General features: G+C 55.3%; 2 protein-coding genes and 2 pseudogenes across 2 annotated transcripts; all 4 read left to right on the top strand.

Moving 5' to 3' along the window:
* Window positions 1–1,397: 1,397 nt before the first annotated feature.
* LOC128853677 (protocadherin beta-15-like) lies at window positions 1,398–5,500 on the top strand. The gene is made up of 2 exons (XM_054080038.1): window positions 1,398–3,840; window positions 4,441–5,500. Exons 1-2 carry the CDS (start codon window positions 1,399–1,401, stop codon window positions 4,558–4,560), a joined length of 2,562 nt encoding a protein of 853 aa, XP_053936013.1. The 5' UTR covers window position 1,398; the 3' UTR covers window positions 4,561–5,500.
* Window positions 5,501–5,954: 454 nt separating this feature from the next.
* Window positions 5,955–12,105, top strand: LOC128853668 (protocadherin beta-15-like). The gene has a single exon (XM_054079966.1). The coding sequence runs from the start codon at window positions 6,026–6,028 to the stop codon at window positions 8,465–8,467; it is 2,442 nt and encodes an 813-aa protein (XP_053935941.1). The 5' UTR covers window positions 5,955–6,025; the 3' UTR covers window positions 8,468–12,105.
* On the top strand, window positions 9,833–18,241 carry LOC128853612 (putative protocadherin beta-18; annotated as a pseudogene).
* On the top strand, window positions 17,797–21,196 carry LOC128853660 (protocadherin beta-15-like; annotated as a pseudogene).
* Window positions 21,197–21,420: the final 224 nt, after the last annotated feature.

Consider the following 21,420-nt stretch of genomic DNA (forward strand, 5'->3'; position numbering starts at 1 on the left):
GAATTAGCCTTTTAGATTCTATCACACTTCCAAGTTATAGGGTGATAAGCGAAAAACAGAAAAAATGCTGCATCTGTTCAAAGTCCTCTTCTGCCTTCTGGCAAATGCTAAAGTCACCCCTGGCTGTTACTTTTTCCTACTGATACAGTCACCAAGGTTTTGTTTTAAAATAAATGAAGGCAGCAGCGAAATTCTACGAATTCTTCTGGTATATTTTGTCGTCATCAGTCCTTTTAGCAAACTGAAATAACGGGAAAACATCTAGGAAAGTAAAAGACCCTTTCCTACGAGACTCTTTCTGATAATCCACTATAATCTTCCCTCCCCCCTTCTCGTTTACAAAGTTTCTGGTTGAACCCCCTGCAGTTCACACTTAAATGGTTCTTTTAATGGCCCATCGCTCAGTGTCCTTAGATGTTTGGGTTTTGTTTTTGTCTCCGTTAGCTCCTGCTCGTTATCATTTATACATCTGGGGGTTTAATTAATGACCTCCCGTGTTTCTTTCCTTGCCTTTTACGTTAAATAGCTGTGGCCATGGATCCTTAAACAGGTGCAGGAGTTCGGGATTGATCTCTAGAGCAGAGGAACCTTAAAGAATTTCTAAGCCTGCGTGGTAACATCAAGAGGAGAAATGACTGTCTACCTCCAAAACATGAAGGAGAGAACCGATTTCAGAAAGAAAATCGTTCGAGTTCTGTGTCCTTTGAGCGAGGTGTGATCCACAATATGAAGAAAACATCAGTAGGATGTTATGTCCTAGACCAGCCCTGTCATTCTAGCGTGGTGATGAGCGAGGGTGATGGGGAAGCGTTTCCTTAGGGAAACTTTCCCCTCTGGCACCAGCTCTCCTATTCCATAACGGTTCTTCTCGGACCCGCCCCGCTCGCTAAGGGTCCTGTGCTGATGAACAAGCGGAGAAGAGAAGGAAAAAGCCCTCTAAGAGTCCTGTAGAACTGTCAGGTCTTGCAGCGTCCACTCAGGGTAAAACCCAGAGCTGCGGATGAGGAACTGGCGGTTCCGAGCCGGGCTGTGCTGCCCAAAGCCGCGCTCTGTCTGCGGGGAGGGAGCTGCTTCCTAGCGAAGAGAGAGCGTTTCCACTGCGCCTTTTGGCTCCGTCTGGACACGGGGAGCGCAGCCTCCAGCAGCAAAGCCCGGGCTGGCGGCTCTGCGCTGCCGGAGCAGCAGAGGAACTATTCCCTCATTCGACGCTGGGTGGGGCTGTTGGCCGCGAACCGGCGGGTTCCTCTGCCCGCCCCGGCTTTGCAGGCACCGGCAGACAGAAAGAGCCGCGGGAGCCGCTCGGGAAGGGCGGCGCAACACGGAGCCGGGGAACTCGGGGGCTTTCAGACCCCTCAGCCCGGGACTGATGACCAAATCCGCCTCGGACGCCTCTTGAAAATGCTGTTAATCACGGAGGACGGGGAATGGCTTTTGTGGCGAGTAAGAGCGAGTGGGAGACGGAGCAGAGAGCGGCAGAGGCAAGTGATCTTGTTGCTTGTGTGCGTTTGCGTGTGTCAGAGCGGGGCCGAACCCCTCCGCTATTCCCTGGCGGAGGAGATGGAGAGGGACTCCTTTGTGGCCAATATTGCAGAGGACCTGGGGCTTTCTCCGAGCCAGTTGGCGGCTCGCAAGGCGCGCGTTGTGTCCGAGGGGAACGAGCGGCTTTTCCACCTCAATCGAAACACGGGAGTGCTGACGGCAAAGGAATCGCTGGACCGAGAGGAGATGTGTCCGAGGAGCGATACCTGCACCGTCTTTTTTAAGATAGTCTTTGAAAATCCCTTGCAGTTGATCCCAGGGGAAGTGGAGGTTCGTGACGTCAACGACAACTCCCCAGTCTTCCCGGTGAAGGAGATGATTTTGGAGGTTCCTGAAACGACATCTGCAGGATCTCGTTTCCCTCTGCAAAGCGCCCGGGACAAGGACGTGGGCATCAATGGCTTGCAGAACTACAGCCTCGAGTCAAACCCGCATTTCTCCCTCTCTCTTGGAAGCGGAGAAGGTGGAACAAAATACGCAGAGCTGATCTTAATGCGGCAGCTGGACCGAGAAGAGCAGCCGCAACTGAATTTACTCCTCACCGCCACTGACGGGGGCTCGCCACCCAAATCGGGCACGGCTCAGGTAAGGATCGTGGTGCTGGATGCCAATGACAACATCCCGGTCTTCGGTCGGGAGGTCTACGAGGTGCGGCTGGCCGAGAACTGTCCCCCGGGGCAGCTGGTGGTCAGAGTCGCAGCATCGGATCCCGACGAAGGGTCCAACGGGAAAGTGCGCTACGCCATCTCCCGGATATCGGAGCGGTCGCAGCATCTCTTCCAGCTTAACCCTGACACTGGGGAGATCCGGGTGGCGAACAACGTGGACTTCGAGGAAGCGAAGTACCACGAGATCGTTTTGAGAGCCACTGACGGCGGGGGTCTGTCTGCGCATTGCAAAGTGCGGGTGGAGGTGCTGGACGTGAACGACAACGCCCCGGAGATAACGCTCACCTCGCACTCGGCCTCCGTTCCCGAGGACGCGCCGCCCCGCACCGTGGTGGCCCTGTTGAGCGTGCGGGACCGCGACTCCGGCGACAACGGCAGGACGGAGTGCTCGATCGACGGGGACTTGCCCTTCAGCCTCACCGCCACGGCGGATCAGCACTACGAGTTGAGGACGACGGCGGCGCTGGACAGGGAGAGAACGGCGGAGTATAACATCACGGTGACGGCCGTGGACTGGGGCCGGAGGCGCCTGAGCTCGCGGACCAGCCTCTCCGTGCAGGTGTCGGACGTGAACGACAACGCGCCCGAGTTCACGCAGGAGGTTTACACCGTGTCGGTGTCGGAGAACAACAGCCCCATGGTGCGCATCGGCAGCGTGAGCGCCACGGACGCCGACGCGGGAACGAACGGGCGCGTGAGATACGCGCTGGTGCGGCAGGAGGGCGCGGAGCAGCCCGCGGTGTCGGTGAACGCCGAGAGCGGCGCCGTCTTCCTCCTGCGGCCGCTGGACTACGAGCAGGTGCGCGCCTTGGAGGTGGCGGTGCGCGCTGCCGACGGCGGCTCTCCGCCGCTGAGCGCCCAGGCGGTGCTGCGCGTGGCGGTGCGCGACGAGAACGACAACGCGCCCGTGGTGCTGCACCCGCCCGCCGAGAGCAGCGGCGCGGCGGCGGGCGAGCTGGTGCCGCGCTCGGCCGAGGCCGGCTACCTGGTGGCCAAGGTGGTGGCGGTGGACGCGGACGCGGGTCAGAACGCGTGGCTGTCGTACGAGCTGTGGAAGGCGACGGAGCCGGGGCTGTTCCGCGTGGGGCTGCACAGCGGCGAGGTGCGCACGGCGCGGGCCGTGGCGGAGCGGGACGCGCCCCGGCACCGGCTCGTCGTGCTGGTGCGAGACCGCGGGCGGCCGCCGCGCTCCGCCACCGCCACCCTCGGCATCGCCCTGGTCAGCGGCTTCTCCGACGCCCATTTGCGGGGCGCCGAGGAGGCGCCGGCCGCCGAGCCCGAGGGGCCGCTCACCCTCTACCTCACCGTCTGCCTGGCCTGCGTGTCCGCCCTCTTCCTTGCCACCGCGGGCGCCGCCGTGGCGGCCAAGGTGCGGCGGGCCCGGCGCGGCGCGGCCGACGGCTTGCCCGCCTTCCCGCACTCCGCCCCGACCAGCAGCGCGGGCTCCCTGCCCCGCACCTCCGTCTACGACGTCTGCTTCGCCGCCGGCAGCCTCGACGGAGACTTTCGCTTCCTCGGGCCCCTCCTGCCCTGCTTCCCCGACGGGATGCCCCCCGGCCCGCCCGAGCAGCGGAGCTCGCTCTGCTCCACGGAGGCGGCCAACCTCGGCGACGGCGGCGACCGGGCTGCAGAGGTGAGGGACCCGCCCGGGCCGGGGCGAGGCGGGCAGCGGGGAGGGAGCAGCGCCGAGGGGGCGGCGGAGGGGTGTCGCTCACTTGGGGACTCTCGGTGTTGTGGATCTGGGGGTGGAGGAGCCACAGGGGCGGCAGGAGAGGGCCGACAGGGTCTGAGAGCCGCTGGGGGGGGCCTCCCAGGAGGATCCGACTCTGCTCAGTTGTCCCCCGAGTGCCGGCTTACCTTGCAACTCTGCATCCAGGTCTGAGTGTTGTCCTTAGATCCAGTTTCAGGATCAGAGGAGACAAGGACCCATCATGGTACATCAACATCATTAGAAAATATTTTATTTTGTGCTCTTACCACCTTGAATTTCCCCTTCGGGCTCATAACAGCTTTGTGGCCCTGTTTTTGTGGTGTCCACAGCACAGGATAGTTTACAGCTTTAGTTTGTCCCCGCTGAGGTCAAAGCCCCACCGCCTGGTCCCACCTCCTCTGTCTCTGGGTACAGAAGAGCAGTGTCCCCCATGCAGCGCTGTCAGAGAGCCCCTCTCAGACCCTCGCTGCTGCCTGCTTGACTTCAATGCCCGAATGACAGCTGCGTTCTCCGTTCTTGCAGGGCAGAGCTCCCATCTCCGCAGACACGGCTCGCAGACGGGCGGAAGCGGCTTGCATCCCAAGCCGCGGGAAGGAGCTCCTTGGCAATTCTGATCCAAATCCTTGGGTCCCTCCTCAGTAAGCGACGGGAAAGGCGAGCGTGTCTGTCGTCCCTGGCCAGCGTCCTCACAGAGAAAAGAGAATGGAGAGAACAAAACCCACAGAAAAATGGCCAGGGAGGTACAAGACTTCTCTGTGAAATAGCAAACCCATTCTCCTCTTGAGCAACGTTTTCTTCGTGTAGGTGTTCTGTAACTGTGACAAGGATGGAGGGCGAGTACTGTGTGGCATGTTGACTACTGCGAGACTCGGTTTGCGATTGGGAGAGTGGTGCTGCTTCTAAATACAAAGGGAAATAGTCTAAGCACACCTTCAAGATAGCTTTTTCCTCAGTCACCTTTTCTTACGTCACCTTTCCTGTGTTTATTTTTGCTTTGAGTCGACTCAATTCTCTGCTCTCTGTGCCCTAAAAGGCCAAACACAATAACACGCTGAAGCCGCTTTTATTAGAAACGTCTGAGACTTAAAAGGGTCTTCGCAGTTTTACAGCGAAACAAGCTAAACTCTTTATAGTAAATTTGAGGCACTGTAAAAGATATAGCGTTAGAGCAGCTGTTTTCTTGTTCCTTCGATAAACGGTAATGAGCTATAAATAATGTGATATTTGCTGTCGCTCGCACATTTTAACAGTCAAATGCCTGATACCAATGAACTCAATAAAAGCCCACTTGGAACTCCCTCGGGTGTGTGTGGCGGAGCAAGATGGAGAGGGACTGAGGTCTGTGGGAAGCTGAGGTCTGCGAGATGCTGCTCAAAGCGCCTTCGTGATGTCGACCAGTTTGGAATCGGGGGGAAAAACTTCGGTCCGCTCCAAAAAAAGTTTTCCTTTATTGGGAGACCCCTCCTGTTCATCCAAGATAACTTCTTCACCTTCCAGTTTACAATGTTTATGTTTGAAACACTTGCAATTAACACTTGAATGGTGCCTTTAATGGCCCATCACTGGGTGTCCTTAGATCATACTGCTTTCTTATTGTCTCCATTACCTTCTGCTCTTCAGCGTCTGTTTATCAGGCGGTCGAATTAGTGACCTGTACTGTTTGTTTCCTTGTCTTTAATATAAAAAAATTTTGGCCATGGATCCTTACTCAGGAGCAGGAGTTCAGGGCTGGTCGCTATGTACCTTTGCAGCCCTTCCAAGCCGTCCGGGTGCCCCGCGAGGATCACGGAGCGTCCGGCTCGGCGAGAGGACAGCGCGCTGGCGGTGCCGGTGCCGGGAGGCGCAGTCCCGCCTCGGCCCGCAGGGGGGAGCTCCCGGCCAAGGCGGCGCCGAGTGGCTGCGGGCGGGGAGGCGCCCGAGCCCGGCCCGGCCCCGCCCAGCGCAGCGCAGCCAGGCGGCGGCGAGCGGGGCCCCGGGTCAGCCGCTGCCGGGCCGCCAGCCGCACTCGGCCCCAGGGAGCCCGCCCGCCCCGGCCGCTGCCGGGCGCCGCTCGCCGCCGAGGACCGCGAGCCCGAGCCGCCCGCCGGAGCCCGCCCGCCGCCCCGCCATGGCGATCGCAAGGCAAGTGCTTTGTCTCTCCGCTCTCCTCTCGCTGCCGCACGCTCGCTCCCAGCCCCTGCGCTACTTCGTGGCTGAGGAGGCGCCGAGCGGCTCGCTCGTAGCCGACGTGGCCGAGGACGCGGGGCTGGCCCCGGCGCAGCTCTCGGCTCGCCGCGCCCGCCTGGCCTCGGAGGACGGCCGGCAGCGCTTGCGCTTGGACCGCGCCACCGGCCGCCTCGTCGTGGCCGAGAGGCTCGACCGGGAGGAGCTGTGCGCCCAGGCGCCCGCCTGCACGCTGCCCTTCGAGCTGCTGCTGGCCGACCCGCTGCAGTTCCTGCGCATCGAGGTGGCCGTGCGGGACATCAACGACCACTCGCCCCGTTTCCCGGACGAGCAGGTCACGCTTAAGATAGCGGAGAACAGCAACCCGGGCTTGCGTTTCGCGCTGGTGGGGGCTCGGGACCGGGATATTGGCATCAACAGCGTCCAGTCTTACAGCATCTCTCCCGAGAACGAGTACTTTAGTGTGTCTTTTGGAAGTCGGATTCAGGAAAAGAAGTATGTTGAACTGGTTTTGGAAAAGCCTCTAGATAGAGAGGAGCAGGCAGAGATGGGTTTCAGTCTCGTCGCAGTGGACGGAGGCTCTCCACCAAGGAGCGGAACAACTCAAATTCACATTGTCGTTCTGGATGCAAATGATAATGCTCCCATATTCACACAGGAGCTGTATGTTGGTCAGGTTTTGGAAAGCGCTCCCGAGGGCTCTGTGGTTCTGAGTGTGGTGGCAACTGATCTGGATGCAGGTTCTAATGGAGACATCTCTTACCAGTTCAGCCAAGAGGTGGACCAGAGCGAATCAGCATTTTTTATTGACCCCAAGAATGGTGAAATTAAACTCACAAAGCCTCTGGACTTTGAGGAAGCTGAGAAACACGAGCTCACTGTGCAAGCCACGGATGGGGGAGGACTCTCAGCAATCTGCAAGGTGTTTGTGGAGGTTGTGGATGTGAATGACAATGCACCAGAGCTGGTGGTGAGTTCTTTCAGCAGCCCCCTGCCTGAGGATGCGTTACCAGGCACCGTGGTTGCCTTCTTCACTGTCAGGGACAGGGATGCTGGTGTCAATGGGAAGATCACCTGTACCCTTGACGACCAGCTATCATTTTCCCTCCGGCCAGCCTATAAGAATTACTATGAGCTGGTGACCGTGAACACGCTGGACCGGGAGGAGGCAGCAAGGTATATCGTGAATATCATTGCAGCTGATGCAGGGTCACCTCCTCTCACCACTACACAGACCTTCACAGTGGACATCTCTGACGTCAACGACAATGCACCTGCCTTCAACCAGACATCATACACCATGTATGTGCGTGAGAACAATGTCCCCACTGTTCTTGTTGGAGGTGTCAGTGCCTCAGATGCTGACACTGGGCTCAATGCCAAGGTGACCTATTCCCTGGCTCCAGCTCACACCGCAGAGCAGCCTCCCTGCTCCTGCATCTCTGTGAACTCTGAGAATGGGCACATGTTTGTGCTGCGTCCTCTGGACTATGAGCAGCTGAAGAAGATCGAGGTCTTGGTGATTGCCTCTGATTCAGGGTCTCCTCCCCTCAGTGCCAACGTCACTGTCCGCCTTGTTGTGGTGGATGAGAATGACAATGCCCCACTGGTGCTGCACCCAGCCCAGGACGGCAGCCCAGCATCCAGCGAGCTGGTGCCCATGTCGGCTGAGGCGGGGTACCTGGTCACCAAAGTGGTGGCTGTTGATGTTGACTTGGGGCAGAATTCGTGGCTGTCATACCACCTGCTGAAGGCCTCTGACCCGGGGCTGTTTGTGGTGGGTGCCCAAAGTGGGGAGGTGCGTCTGAGGAGGCCAGTGACAGAGAGAGATGCAGTGAAGCAGAAGCTTGTCATCCTGGTGCGAGACAACGGGCGGCCACCACTGTCAGCCACGGCAGCACTGAACGCACTCCTGCTGAATGATTTCTCGGACGTGCGCCTCCCACACAGCAGCCTGACCATGGAGGTTGAGGATGATTCCCTGACAATCTATTTAATCATTTCCTTGGTCTTTGTGTCTCTGCTCTTTCTTGCATCCATAGTGGCCATCGTCGCTTTCAAGGTGTGCAAGAGAAAGGATCTGACGGATGGCCATGTGATTTACGCTGACAACAATTTGCCAAGCAACCTGGCTGATGCAGCCTCTGCAGGGACCCTGCCGCATCCCTATTGCTATGAGATCAGCCTCACGACGGGCTCAGGCAACAGTGAGTTCAAGTTCTTGAAACCCATCCTGCCCAGCCTGCCACCACAGCACTGTGCCATGAGCGGGGGCACTGACGATGAACAGGATTTCTCCCAAGACCCCATCACCACTGAGGATGTGGCACCAGAGAACGCAGGGATGGTCTCTGCAGAACAGTTCAATAGTCTTTCCGTTGATTAGGATGGAGTCAGTGCAGCCAAAGGCTTCAGGCCTGGTGATAGGAAGGGCTCTTGGCTACAAGATATGGCAATGGTTCCTCTGGAGTTAATCTGCATTTGCATTTAGCATAATTATTTCTCTCAAATTCTAACTCAGAAAAAATTTGGTCACCCTCTCCTCAGTACAAAGGAAAGTCATAAAATACTCCCTCAGTCAGGTAACAACATTTCTGATTTTTCATAGCTGTTTCTGAGATGCTTCAAGAAAGTTTTTTCCAGTGCTCCGGCCTAGTTATTGTCCCCACTGATGTTGGGCAAGGCCAGGGACCTCTTATTCTTTGCTTATTTTGCTATTCTTATATGGTGAAAATGTTGGGCAGACAAATCACATCCTTGCTTAAATGCACATAGCCACAATTCTGCATCAGAAAAGCAAGGAGGTTGTGAATCCTATGTTATAATGTGCTGCATGCTTGGGTATGCTTCTTCTCTGGGGTCTGGCTGTCTCTGTCTCTGAGATGTGAGGGCTCTGTGTGTTTTGCCTTCTGATCACTCTGTCTGCCCTTCCAGTCATTGCGTGACTGCATACACCGCACAAAGGCTGCCCAGCGAAGCAGGGAGCTGCTCATGTGCAGTTATTGTGGTGCTTAGCAAGCTGGAATCACTGTCTGATTTTTTGAGAATCAAATTTTCTTCTTCTCTAGCAGTAAAATGCATGAGATCTTTCTTTGGCCCATAAAAGGCTGAAAGTGGGGCTGTGTCCTTTAGATTTCCTTTGAAATACAGCAGTAGTAATAGTATTGGGGTGGGATGGGATGAGATAGGTTAGAATAGAATACCATGCCATATTTTAATTGGAAGGGACCTACAAAGATCATCTGATTCAACTCCCAGACCACTTCAGGGCTAACCAGACGTCAAAGCATATAATGAAGGGTATTGTCCAAATGCCTGTTGAACACTGACAGGGATGAAGCATAGACCAACTCTGTAGGAAGCCTTTTCCAGGGTTTGACCACTCCCTCTGTAAGGAAATGCTTCCTCATGTCAAGCGTGAACCTCCCCTGACACTGCTTTGATCTATTCCCATGTGTCCTATCACTGGATATGCGGGAGAAGAGATAAGTGCCTGCCTCTCCCAGCCTCCTTTTCTCCAAACTAGGAAGACACAAGTCCTTAGCTACTCCTCAGTGGACATTCCTTCCAGCCCTGTCACCAGCCTTGTAGACCCCTCTGGATGCATTCCAGTACGTTAACATCCTTCTTAAGCAGAGAGGCCAGAACTGCACACAGGACTCAAGGCAAGGCTGTAACAACGCTGAATAGAGCAGGGTAATGTCCTCTTCGACTGGCTGGTTATGCGGTGTTTTATGCTCCTCCACCCGCGATGCAGTTTGCATACTGACTGCCAGGACACCGCTGACTCCTGTTGAGCTGCTGCCCACCAGGTCCCTTTCCTCAGGGCTGCTCTCCATCCACTCCTCTCCCAGTATATACTTGTGCCTGGCTTTAGTAATTCCCAGGTGTAGAATCTGGCATTTAAACTTGTTAGATTTTATGCCATTGGTGACTGTTCCAGGTTCCAGTGTATCCAGATCCCTCTGCCAGGCCTCCAGTGCTTTAAGACAGTCAACAGTGCCTCCCAGTTCGATATCATCAACAAACTTGATAATGGGGCGTTCTACTCCTGCATCTCCTTCTGCTCTGTGAAGCGTTTGAACATTGTCTTACCTATTCCTCTGAAGAAGGACTCTCAACCCAACTGTAAAAATGGATTGTTTGAATGAAGGCAGTGTGGCATGGAATATTCGGAAACCCTCCTGCTGTGCTGCAGTTATAAACTGTACTGTTGTAAACTGGGATAGCCTTGTGTATAACAGTGAAATAAAGAGAACACATGAATGCCTTGTGTGGAAAAAGCAGTCTTTGTAGAGATGCTCCTCCTAGGAGAGTTCTGTGAGTGTGAGAAAGTCAAGAGGGTACATTTCTTCATTTTGGAGAAACAGCCAACACAACATCCAGGAAAATAATGGGATTTGCTGTCAGGCCTCTGCAGGTGTTCAGGGCACTGAGCTTCTGGCTGTTACAGGACCAATTGGATCCAGGTCATGGGAACTTGGTCCCTCCCCTAAGAGGGGCCCTGGGTGTGCAAAGGCCTCTGCAAAACTGTAAGGTGGAGGCCTGAAATTCCCAACTCTCCTGACATCTCCATCTGGGGGTGGCATCTGGGAGGTGTTTGAGTACAAAGTGTTTGTGACACTAAAGATGTAGGAGTTTCAGAAGATGGATTGCACATAGAGAGCATACTGTTCTTATATGGAAGAACTTGGGGGAGTGTCTGGAGGTGGGCATTTGGTGAGCAAATCCTTCTACCAGGGAGAGACTTTCTTGCAAGAACTGCAGGGGGATGCAGCTGTCTATTCCACAAAAGGGCTCTAATAAAAGCTAAGTTGAGCTGGTCTGGGAAAGAACGCTGTGCACTGAGGAGTGGATGATCTGCTGTTAAGTTAACCAGAGTCATAGAGTCATTTAGGTTGGAAAAGACCCTGGACAACATTGAGTACAACCATTACCATAGCACTACCAAGTCCACCACTAAACCACGTAGCTATATGCCATGTCCAGGGATGGTGACTCAGCCAGTTCCCTGCGCAGCCTCATGAGCCACCCTTAGAGCCCTCAGCCAGTTCTTCACGCACTGCACCATGGATGTGCTCATCTCACAGTTGGACAAAGTGTCCAGAAGGTTGCTGTGAGGCACAGTATCAAATGTTAAAACCCAGAAATACTACATCCACCACCTTCCCGTTGTCCATGAGGCAAGTGAACCGTCATAGCAGCATATCCAATTATTTTGAAGAGGGGTTTGCTTTTCTGAGTAGAATTTGACTCTATCCAGTATTTGCATTATTCTTTAAATGCATTTCAGTACTACCCGCTATGATTTTCTCCATGATTTTTCCAGGCACTGAGGATATATGAATATAATATATGCATAATATATGAAATTATATACACAGGACTATAATTTCAAACTGGCTAAGTCTGTGAAAGATAATAAAAGATCTTTCTAAAACTGCATTAAAATGCTCTGCAAAGGGATCTGAACAAGCTGGACCGCTGGGCTGAGGCCAATGGCATGTGGTTTAACAAGGCCAAACGCCGGGTCCTGCACTTGGGGCACAACAACCCTATGCAGTGCTACAGACTGGGGGAGGAGTGGCTGGAGAGCTGCACAGAGGAGAAGGACCTGGGGTAATGGTTGACAGCCGACTGAACATGAGCCAGCAGCGTGCCCAGGTGGCCAAGAAAGTCAATGGCATCTTGACTTGTATCAGAAACGGTGTGACCAGCAGGTCCAGGGAGGTTATTCTCCCTCTGTACTTGGCACTGCTGAGACCGCACCTTGAGTACTGTGTTCAGTTCTGGGCCCCTCACCACAAGAAGGATGTTGAGGCTCTGGAGCATGTCAAGAGAAGAGCAATGAAGCTGGTGAGGGGGCTGGAGAACAAGTCTTATGAGGAGCTGCTGAGAGAGCTGGGGTTGTTTAGCCTGGAGAAGAGGAGACTGAGGGGAGACCTTATTGCTCTCCACAACTATCTGAAAGAGGTTGTGGAGAGGAAGGAGCTGGGCTCTTCTCCCAAGTGACAGAGGACAGGACAAGGGGGAACGGCCTGAAGCTCTGCCAGGGGAGGTTCAGGCTGGATATCAGAAAAAAATTCTTCACGGAAAAAGTCGTTGGGCACTGGAACAGGCTGCCCAGGGAGGTGGTCAAGTCACCTTCCCTGGAGGTGTTTAAGGAATGGGTGGATGAAGTGCTTAGGGATGTGGTTTAAGGGAGTGTTAGGAATGGTTGGACTCGATGATCCAGTGGGTCCTTTCCAACCTGGTGATTCTATGATTCTATGATTCCAGTGTGTGTCCTTGTGTTCTTCTTGTCAGCTTGAATTCCACTCTCCAGTTTCCAGTCAGCAGGGTCCTCCCCAGTCTCCCAAGACTTTTGGTAGATGATTGAGGGCAGTCCTGCTGTAACATAAGCTAGTTCCCTCAGTACTCTGCCAGCCTGCACACTGACCTTCAAGCTGCAGCTGGCTGACCTGCTGCAGTTCCTACGCATTGAGGTGGCCGTGCAGGACATAAACAACCACTTGCCCTGTTTTCCAGAAGAGCAGGTCACGCTTAACGTCCCCAAAACCAGCAACCTCGGCTCACGTTTCCTGCTGGTGGGGGCTCGGGGCTTCAATGTCGGCATTAGCAATGTCCAGTCTTTCAGCATCTCTCCCAAGAACGAGTATTTTAGTGTTTCCTTTGGGAGTCAGAGTGCAGACAAGAACTAAGTAGAATTGATCTTGGAAAAGCCCCTAGACAGAGAGGAGCAGGCAGAGATGGGTTTCAGTCTCATTGCCGCGTATGGGGGCTCTACACCAAGGAATGGGACAATGCAAATTCGCATTGTCATTCTGGGTGTAAATGACAACGCTCCCATCTTCACAAAAGAGCTGTACATTGGTCAGATTTTAGAAAACGTGCCAGAGGGCTCTCTCATTCTGAGGGTGATGGCAACTGATCAATATGCGGGTCCTAATGGGGACATCTACCGGTTCAGCCTAGGGGTTGGCTGGCGTGAAAACCTGTTCGCAATTGACCCTGAGAGCGGTGAAATTAAACTCACAGAGCCTCTGGACTTCGAGGTGGCAGAAAAGCATGAGCTCAACGTCCAGGCTACAGATGGTGGAGGCCTCTCGGCAATCTGCAAAGTGTTAGTGGAGGTGCTGGATGTGAATGACAATGCACCAGAGCTGGTGGTGAGTTCTTTCAGCAGCTCCCTCCCTGACAACGCGTTACCTGGGACAGTGGTCGCCTTCTTCACTGTCAGGGACTGTGATGCTGGCGACAACAGGAAGATCTCCTGTGGCCTTGAGGACCAGCTGTCATTCTCCCTACGGCCCACCTATAGGAATTACTATGAAGTAGTAACCGTGAGCACACTGGACCGGGAGGAGACAGTGCAGTACGTCCTGACTGTCACAGCAGCAGACACGGGGTCACCTCCTCTCACCACTACCCAGACCTTTAGAGTGGATATCTCTGACATCAACGACAATGCACCTGTCTTCAACCAGACATCATACACCATGCACATGTGTGAGAACGTGTTCCCATGTTTCTTGTTGGAGTAGTGAGTGCCTCAGAAGCTGATGTGGGGCCCGATGCCAAGGTGCTCTACTCCTTGGCTCAATCCCACCCCTCAGATCAGCCTCCCTTCTCCTGCATCTCTGTGAACTCTGAGAATGGGCACGTGTTTTTGCTGTGGCCTCTGGACTATGAGCAGCTGAAACAGATTGAGATCTTGGTGAGCGCCTCTGATGCAGTGTCTCCTCTCCTCAGAGCCGACGTCACTGTCCACCTTGTTGTGGTGGATGAGAATGACAATGCCCCACTGGTGCTGCATCCAGCCCAGGACAGCAGCCCAGCATCCAGCGAGCTTGTGCCCATGTCAGCCGAGGCGGGGTACCTGGTCACCAAAGTGGTGGCTGTTGATGCTGATTCTGGACAGAACTCGTGGCTCTCGTACCACCTGCTGAAGGCCTCTGACCCCGGGCTGTTTGTGGTGGGAGTCCAAAGTGGGGAGGTGCATCTGAAGAGGGCTGTGACAGAGAGAGACGCCGTGAGGCAGAACTCATCATCCTGGTGCGAGACAACGGGCGGCCACCACTGTCAGCCACATTGTCACTGAGTACGCTTCTACTCAATGATTTCTCAAATATCCACCTACCACACGGCAGCCTGGCCACAGAGGATGAGGAAGACTCCCTGACAACCTATTTAATCATTTCCTTGGTCTATGTCTCACTGCTTTTTCTTACAGCCATGGCAGCACTCATTATTTGCAAGGTGTGCAAGAGAGAGGAGCTGAAGGATGACCATGTGATTTATGCTGCCAACAATTTGCTGAGAAGCCTGGCTGATGCATCCACTGCAGGGACCCTGCCCCATCCCTATTGCTGTGAGATCAGCCTCACTCAGGCTTGGGCAACAGCAAGTTCAAGTTCCCGAAGCCAATCGTCCCCAGCCTGCCACCACAGCACTGTGCTGTGGCTGGGGGGCACCGATGATGAGCACATTTTCCCCCATATCTCTCTCATCATGGAGGTTGTGACATCAGAGAATGCAGGGATGGTCTCTGCAGAACGGTTCTTTCCTTTAAGTAGGATGGAGTCAGCACAGCCAGGGGCTTTAGGTCTAGTGACCGTTAGGGATCTGTGGTTATGTTTCCTGCACAGTTCATCTGCCTTTGCAATTGGCATCCTTGATTTCCCTCAAATTCTAACTCAGAAGCAAGATTGTCTCCCCATCCAAGAAAAAAAAACAGAAGAAAAGATGCCCTCAGTCAGGTAAAATTGTTTCAAGTTTTTTTTAGCCATTTCTGACTGTTTCAGGAATATGTCTAATTCGAGTTCTTCTGGCCTAATTCTTGTATCACTTGCTGTTGTGTAAGGCCATGGGCCTCTTATTCTGTGCTGTAACACAATGTGAATGTCAGGCCGACAAATCAAATCCTCACTGAAGTACACGTAGCCATCATTGTGATGAGAAAATCAAGGGAGTTTGAGTACTGTTTTACAACATGGTGCATACATAGGGCTGTTTTGCCTCTGGGTTCAGGATGTCTCTGTCTGAGATGTGTGGACTGTGTGTGCCCAGGGAAGCAGGGGGCTGATCCTATCCAGCCATTGTGGTGCACAGCATTGCAGCTCAGCTCACAAGATGGACAATTTGAGCCTTTCAGTACAGAAGTCTCATTTTCTCTAGGGGAGAGCAGTTTTGGGCATGAGATCTTCCTTTTTTTGTTAAGAGGGGTGCGTCCTTGGAATTTCCTTGGATATAGACCAGCATTCATGATGTTAGAATGGGATGGGACTGAATAGATTTTTTAGTTGGAAGGGACCTGCAAATATCATCTTAGTCCAACTGCTTGACCCTCCCCTAATGCAGCTTTGAAACATTCCCACATGTCCTGTTGTTTGATAGGAGAGAGAAGAGATCACCACCTCCCTCTCTCGGCCTCCCTTTCTCCAAGCTAGGCAAACCCTAAGTCCTTAGGTGCTCCTCACAGAACATTCCTTGCAGGCCTGTCACCAGTCCTGTAGCTCTGCTCTGGAGAATCCGAGAACACCACTGCTGAGCAGTCACCAGGTAGATGTAGCCCAAGTAACGACACACCTTTGAGCCCTTCAATTCAGGCAGTTCTTCAGCCACTGCACTGTGAACCTGTTCACATCACAGTTGGACATGGTGTCCAGAAGATTGCTGGGACAGTATAAAGTACTTTAATAAGATCCAAAAATAGAAAATCCACCGACGTCCCCATATGCATGAGCCAGGTGACAGAGAAGGACATAGAACTGATTTGCCCTTGAGTTCCTTAAGGAGTTCCCTATAGGGCTCAGATGGGCTTCTGCCCCTCTTGCTTGGCTTTTGTCTAAGTGGCATTGCCTGCTCATAGATTTTAAGTGTAGAGAGATTTTCCTTTAGTGAACATGTTGACTGTGCCTGGTGAGTGCGTTATTCTTTAAAAAACTTCCAATAGTACTCAGTCCTGGTCGGACAGCTGCTATAAAGTATAAAATACTTTAATAAAATCCAAAAATACAAAATCCACTGACCTCCCCGTATGCATGAGCCAGGTGATGTAGAAGGACATAGAACTGATTTAAAGGGACTTTCCATTATTCTTTAAATGCGTTTCAGTACTACCCGCTATGATCTTCTCCATGATTTTTCCAGGCACTCAGATTAGACTCACAGGAGTGTAATTTCCAGTGTCTGTCCTAGTGTTCTTGTCAGCTGGAATTCCACTGTCCAGTTTCCAGTCAGCAGGGTCCTCCCCAGATTCCCAAAACTTATTGTAGATGATACAGAGCAGTCCTGCCGTAGCATCCACTAGTTCCCTCAGTACTCTGGGATGAATCCCATCAGGCTCCATGGAATTGTAAACAGTCCTGTATTAAAGCTGGTCCATTACAATTTCAGTGTCTACCAAGGGAAAGTCACTATTTGTACCCTCATGGTCCTCTGACTTAGTGGATCAGGCAGCCCAAGATCTGTCTGTATTAGGAAGAGTGAGGCAAGAGAAGCATTGAGCTTTGGCCATTGCCGTGTTTTCCCTGCATACACGAACCACAGCTCTACAATCTTCCTGCAAAGCCTGGCCTTACTTCTGGAGATGATATATATTTATCGAAATTTATTTTTCCCCTTGAGCTCCATAACGAGTTCCCTGTTGGGCCCATCTGGTCTTCTGCCCCTCTTGCTCAATTTTGACCCTCTGGCATTGCCTGCTTACAGATTGAAAGTGTAGAGAGTTGTGAAAAAATAGGTTCAGTATCTTTGGGTGGAGTGTGAGAAAAGTGCAGGAATTGAGTTGCTTCAAAGGACTTCATCTGAAGGCGGAATGGAGATGAGTTTGGAAAAGCGTCGTTTAGTTTTGGGTGCACATTTGCTGGATCTCGTCTTGGGATGCGCGGGAGCAGTGCCAGTAGAAGCCGAACCTCTTTGCTGTTGAGATCCTGACTCTGGGCTCTTTTCTCTGACTCGGCACGGATCCTGGCACGCACTGCCCGTCCATGCTCAGGACTCCTCGCTGTCCCACCCTTTTCCCCATAAATGTTCCTTCAGTTCAACTCCTGACCTCTACCTTTTACCTCTTTAATCCTGCCTCTAATCATCCTATAATGAACTCTGCATACTTCCACAATCCCCCTCAAACAACTCGTAATCTATGTGTCCTTTCCTATGAGACCCTTTCTGATAATCCAGGATATTTCCTCCCCCCTGCTTCTTGTCAGTTCTGGTTGAATCTCTGACAGTTGACACTTGAAGGGTACCTTTAATGGCTCAGTGTCATTAGGTTCACGGGCTTTGTGATTGTCTCCTTATGCTCCTGCTCGTTAGTGTTTGTGTGTCTGGGGGTCTGGGAACTCTCCTGTTTGTTTCCTTGCATTTTATCTCAAAACGCTGTGGCCTTCCATCGTTACCCAGGTGCAGGAGTTCAGGTCTTGTCTCTAAGTACAGGGACCTTTAAAGCGTTTGATTCCTTGCCTTTTGCGTTTAATCGCTGTGGCCATGGATCCTTTTCTCGGGTGCTGGAGTTCGGGTTTGATGTCCTAGACTAGCCCTGTCATTTTAGGGCGGTGGTGAGTGGAGGTGTTGGGGAAACATTTCTTTAGGGAGACTTTCCCCCTGGCACCAACTCTCCTATTCCATAACGGTTCTTATCGGATGCGCCCCACTCGCTAAGGGTCCTGTGCTGATGAACAAGAGGAGAAAAGGAGGAAAAAAGCCCTCTAAGTGTCCTGTGGAAGTGACAGATCTTGCAATGCCCACCCAGAGGAAAACCCCGAGGAACTGGCGGTTCCGAGCCGGGCGGTGCTGCCCAAAGCCGCGCTCTGTCTGCGGGGAGGGAGCTGCTTCCTAGCGAAGAGAGAGCGTTTCCACCGCGCCTTTTGGCTCCGTCTGGACACGGGGAGCGCAGCCTCCAGCAGCAAAGCCCGGGCTGGCGGCTCTGCGCTGTCGGAGCAGCAGAGGAACTATTCCCCCGTGCGACGCTGGGTGGGGCTGTTGGCCGCGAACCGGCGGGTTCCTTTGCCCGCCCCTGCTTTGCAGGCACCGGCAGACAGAAAGAGCCACGGGAGCCGCTCGGGAAGGGCGGCGGAACACGGAGCCGGGGAACTCGGGGGCTTTCAGACCCCTCAGCACGGGATTGCTGACCAGATCTCCCTCGGACGCCGCTTGAAAATGCTGGGAACCTCGGAAGACGGGGAATGGCTTTTGTGGCGAGTAAGAGCGAGTGGGAGACGGAGCAGAGAGCGGCAGAGGCAAGTGATCTTGTTGCTTGTGTGCGTTTGCGTGTGTCAGAGCGGGGCCGAACCCCTCCGCTATTCCCTGGCGGAGGAGATGGAGAGGGACTCCTTTGTGGCCAATATTGCAGAGGACCTGGGGCTTTCTCCGAGCCAGCTGGCGGCTCGCAAGGCGCGCGTTGTGTCCGAGGGGAACGAGCGGCTTTTCCACCTCAATCGAAACACGGGAGTGCTGACGGCAAAGGAATCGCTGGACAGGGAAGAGATGTGTCCACAGAGCGATACCTGCACCGTCTTTTTTAAGATAGTCTTTGAAAATCCCTTGCAGTTGATCCGAGGGGAGGTGGAGATTCGTGACGTCAACGACAACTCCCCCTCGTTCCCGGAGAAGGAGGTGGTTTTAGAGATTCTGGAAACTACAGCACCTGGTTCCCGTTTCCCTCTAGAGAGCGCCTGGGACAAGGATATCGGTAGCAACGGTTTGCAGAACTATAGCCTCGGGTCCAATCCGCATTTCTCCCTCGCTCTCGAAACAGTGAACCGTGAAGTTAAATACTTAGAATTGATCCTAGAAAAACAGCTGGACCGGGAAGAGCAGCCGCAACTGAATTTAATCCTCACTGCCGTAGACGGAGGGTCGCCACCCAGATCGGGAACGGCTCAGGTGAGGATCGTGGTGCTGGATGCCAATGACAACACCCCGGTCTTTGATCGGGCGCTGTACGAGGTGCGGCTGGCCGAGAACAGTCCCCCGGGGCAGCTGGTGGTCAGAGTCGCAGCCGCGGATCCCGACGAAGGGTCCAACGGGAAAGTGCGCTACGCCATCTCCCGGATGTCGGCGCGATCCCGGAATCTTTTCCAACTGAACCCTGACACTGGGGAGATCCACGTGGAGGGCAACGTGGACTTCGAGGAGGCAAAGCACCACGAGATGACGGTGAGAGCCACCGACGGCGGAGGACTGTCTGCGCATTGCAAAGTGCGGGTGGAGGTGCTGGACGTGAACGACAACGCCCCGGAGATAACGCTCACCTCGCACTCGGCCTCCGTTCCCGAGGACGCGCCGCCCCGCACCGTGGTGGCCCTGTTGAGCGTGCGGGACCGCGACTCCGGCGACAACGGCAGGACGGAGTGCTCGATCGACGGGGACTTGCCCTTCAGCCTCACCGCCACGGCGGATCAGCACTACGAGTTGAGGACGACGGCGGCGCTGGACAGGGAGAGGACGGCGGAGTATAACATCACGGTGACGGCCGTGGACTGGGGCCGGAGGCGCCTGAGCTCGCGGTCCAGCCTCTCCGTGCAGAGTGTCGGACGTGAACGACAACACGCCCGAGTTCACGCAGGAGGTTTACACCGTGTCGGTGTCGGAGAACAACAGCCCCATGGTGCGCATCGGCAGCGTGAGCGCCACGGACGCCGACGCGGGAACGAACGGGCGCGTGAGATACGCGCTGGTGCGGCAGGAGGGCGCGGAGCAGCCCGCGGTGTCGGTGAACGCCGAGAGCGGCGCCGTCTTCCTCCTGCGGCCGCTGGACTACGAGCAGGTGCGCGCCTTGGAGGTGGCGGTGCGCGCTGCCGACGGCGGCTCTCCGCCGCTGAGCGCCCAGGCGGTGCTGCGCGTGGCGGTGCGCGACGAGAACGACAACGCGCCCGTGGTGCTGCACCCGCCCGCCGAGAGCAGCGGCGCGGCGGCGGGCGAGCTGGTGCCGCGCTCGGCCGAGGCCGGCTACCTGGTGGCCAAGGTGGTGGCGGTGGACGCGGACGCGGGTCAGAACGCGTGGCTGTCGTACGAGCTGTGGAAGGCGACGGAGCCGGGGCTGTTCCGCGTGGGGCTGCACAGCGGCGAGGTGCGCACGGCGCGGGCCGTGGCGGAGCGGGACGCGCCCCGGCACCGGCTCGTCGTGCTGGTGCGAGACCGCGGGCGGCCGCCGCGCTCCGCCACCGCCACCCTCGGCATCGCCCTGGTCAGCGGCTTCTCCGACGCCCATTTGCGGGGCGCCGAGGAGGCGCCGGCCGCCGAGCCCGAGGGGCCGCTCACCCTCTACCTCACCGTCTGCCTGGCCTGCGTGTCCGCCCTCTTCCTTGCCACCGCGGGCGCCGCCGTGGCGGCCAAGGTGCGGCGGGCCCGGCGCGGCGCGGCCGACGGCTTGCCCGCCTTCCCGCACTCCGCCCCGACCAGCAGCGCGGGCTCCCTGCCCCGCACCTCCGTCTACGACGTCTGCTTCGCCGCCGGCAGCCTCGACGGAGACTTTCGCTTCCTCGGGCCCCTCCTGCCCTGCTTCCCCGACGGGATGCCCCCCGGCCCGCCCGAGCAGCGGAGCTCGCTCTGCTCCACAGAGGCGGCCAACCTCGGCGACGGCGGCGACCGGGCCGCAGAGGTGAGGGACCCGCCCGGGCCGGGGCGAGGCGGGCAGCGGGGAGGGAGCAGCGCCGAGGGGGCGGCGGAGGGGTGTCGCTCACTTGGGGACTCTCGGTGTTGTGGATCTGGGGGTGGAGGAGCCACAGGGGCGGGAGGGGAGGGCCGAGAAGGTCTGAGAGACGCTGGCGAGGGCCTCCAGGAGGATACGACTCTGCTCAGCTGCTCCACAAATGCTGACTTACCGCCCCCCTCTGCACCCAGCTCTGAGTTTTGTCCTAATATCCGGTTTTAGTTTGTTCCCGCTGAGGTCAAAGCCCTACCGCCTGGTCCCACCTCCTCTGTCTCTGGGTACAGAAGAGTAGCTTCCCCCATGCAGCAGTTTCAGAGGGTCCCTCTCTGCCGTTCTCATGAAATGGACGAGAGGGTCTGAGAGCCGCTGGTGGGGGCCTCCCAGGATGGAGTGCTCGACTTACCACGCCCCACTACATCCAGCTCTGAGTGTTATGGATCTGGGGGTGGAGGAGCCACAGGGGCGGGAGGGGAGGGCCGACAGAGTCTGAGAGCCGCTGGAGGGGGCCTCCCAGGAGGATCCGACCCGGCTCAGTTGTCCCTCGAGTGCCGGCTTACCTTGCCACTCTGCATCCAGGTCTGAGTGTTGTCCTTAGATCGAGTTTCAGGATCAGAGGAGACAAGGACCCATCACGGTACATCAACATCATTAGAAAATGTTTTATTTTGTGCTCTTACCACCTT

Source organism: Cuculus canorus, chromosome 14, assembly GCF_017976375.1.
Source record: "Cuculus canorus isolate bCucCan1 chromosome 14, bCucCan1.pri, whole genome shotgun sequence".
In the NCBI taxonomy this organism is placed as follows: domain Eukaryota; kingdom Metazoa; phylum Chordata; class Aves; order Cuculiformes; family Cuculidae; genus Cuculus; species Cuculus canorus.

Bases quoted from the DNA above. Each gene is read 5' to 3' on its own strand.
- LOC128853677 (XM_054080038.1), top strand. From the start codon at position 1,399: ATGCTGTTAATCACGGAGGACGGGGAATGGCTTTTGTGGCGAGTAAGA. The intron at 3,841-4,440 runs GTGAGGGACCCG...CCGTTCTTGCAG, and splicing joins GCGGCGACCGGGCTGCAGAG to GGCAGAGCTCCCATCTCCGC.
- LOC128853668 (XM_054079966.1), top strand. From the start codon at position 6,026: ATGGCGATCGCAAGGCAAGTGCTTTGTCTCTCCGCTCTCCTCTCGCTG.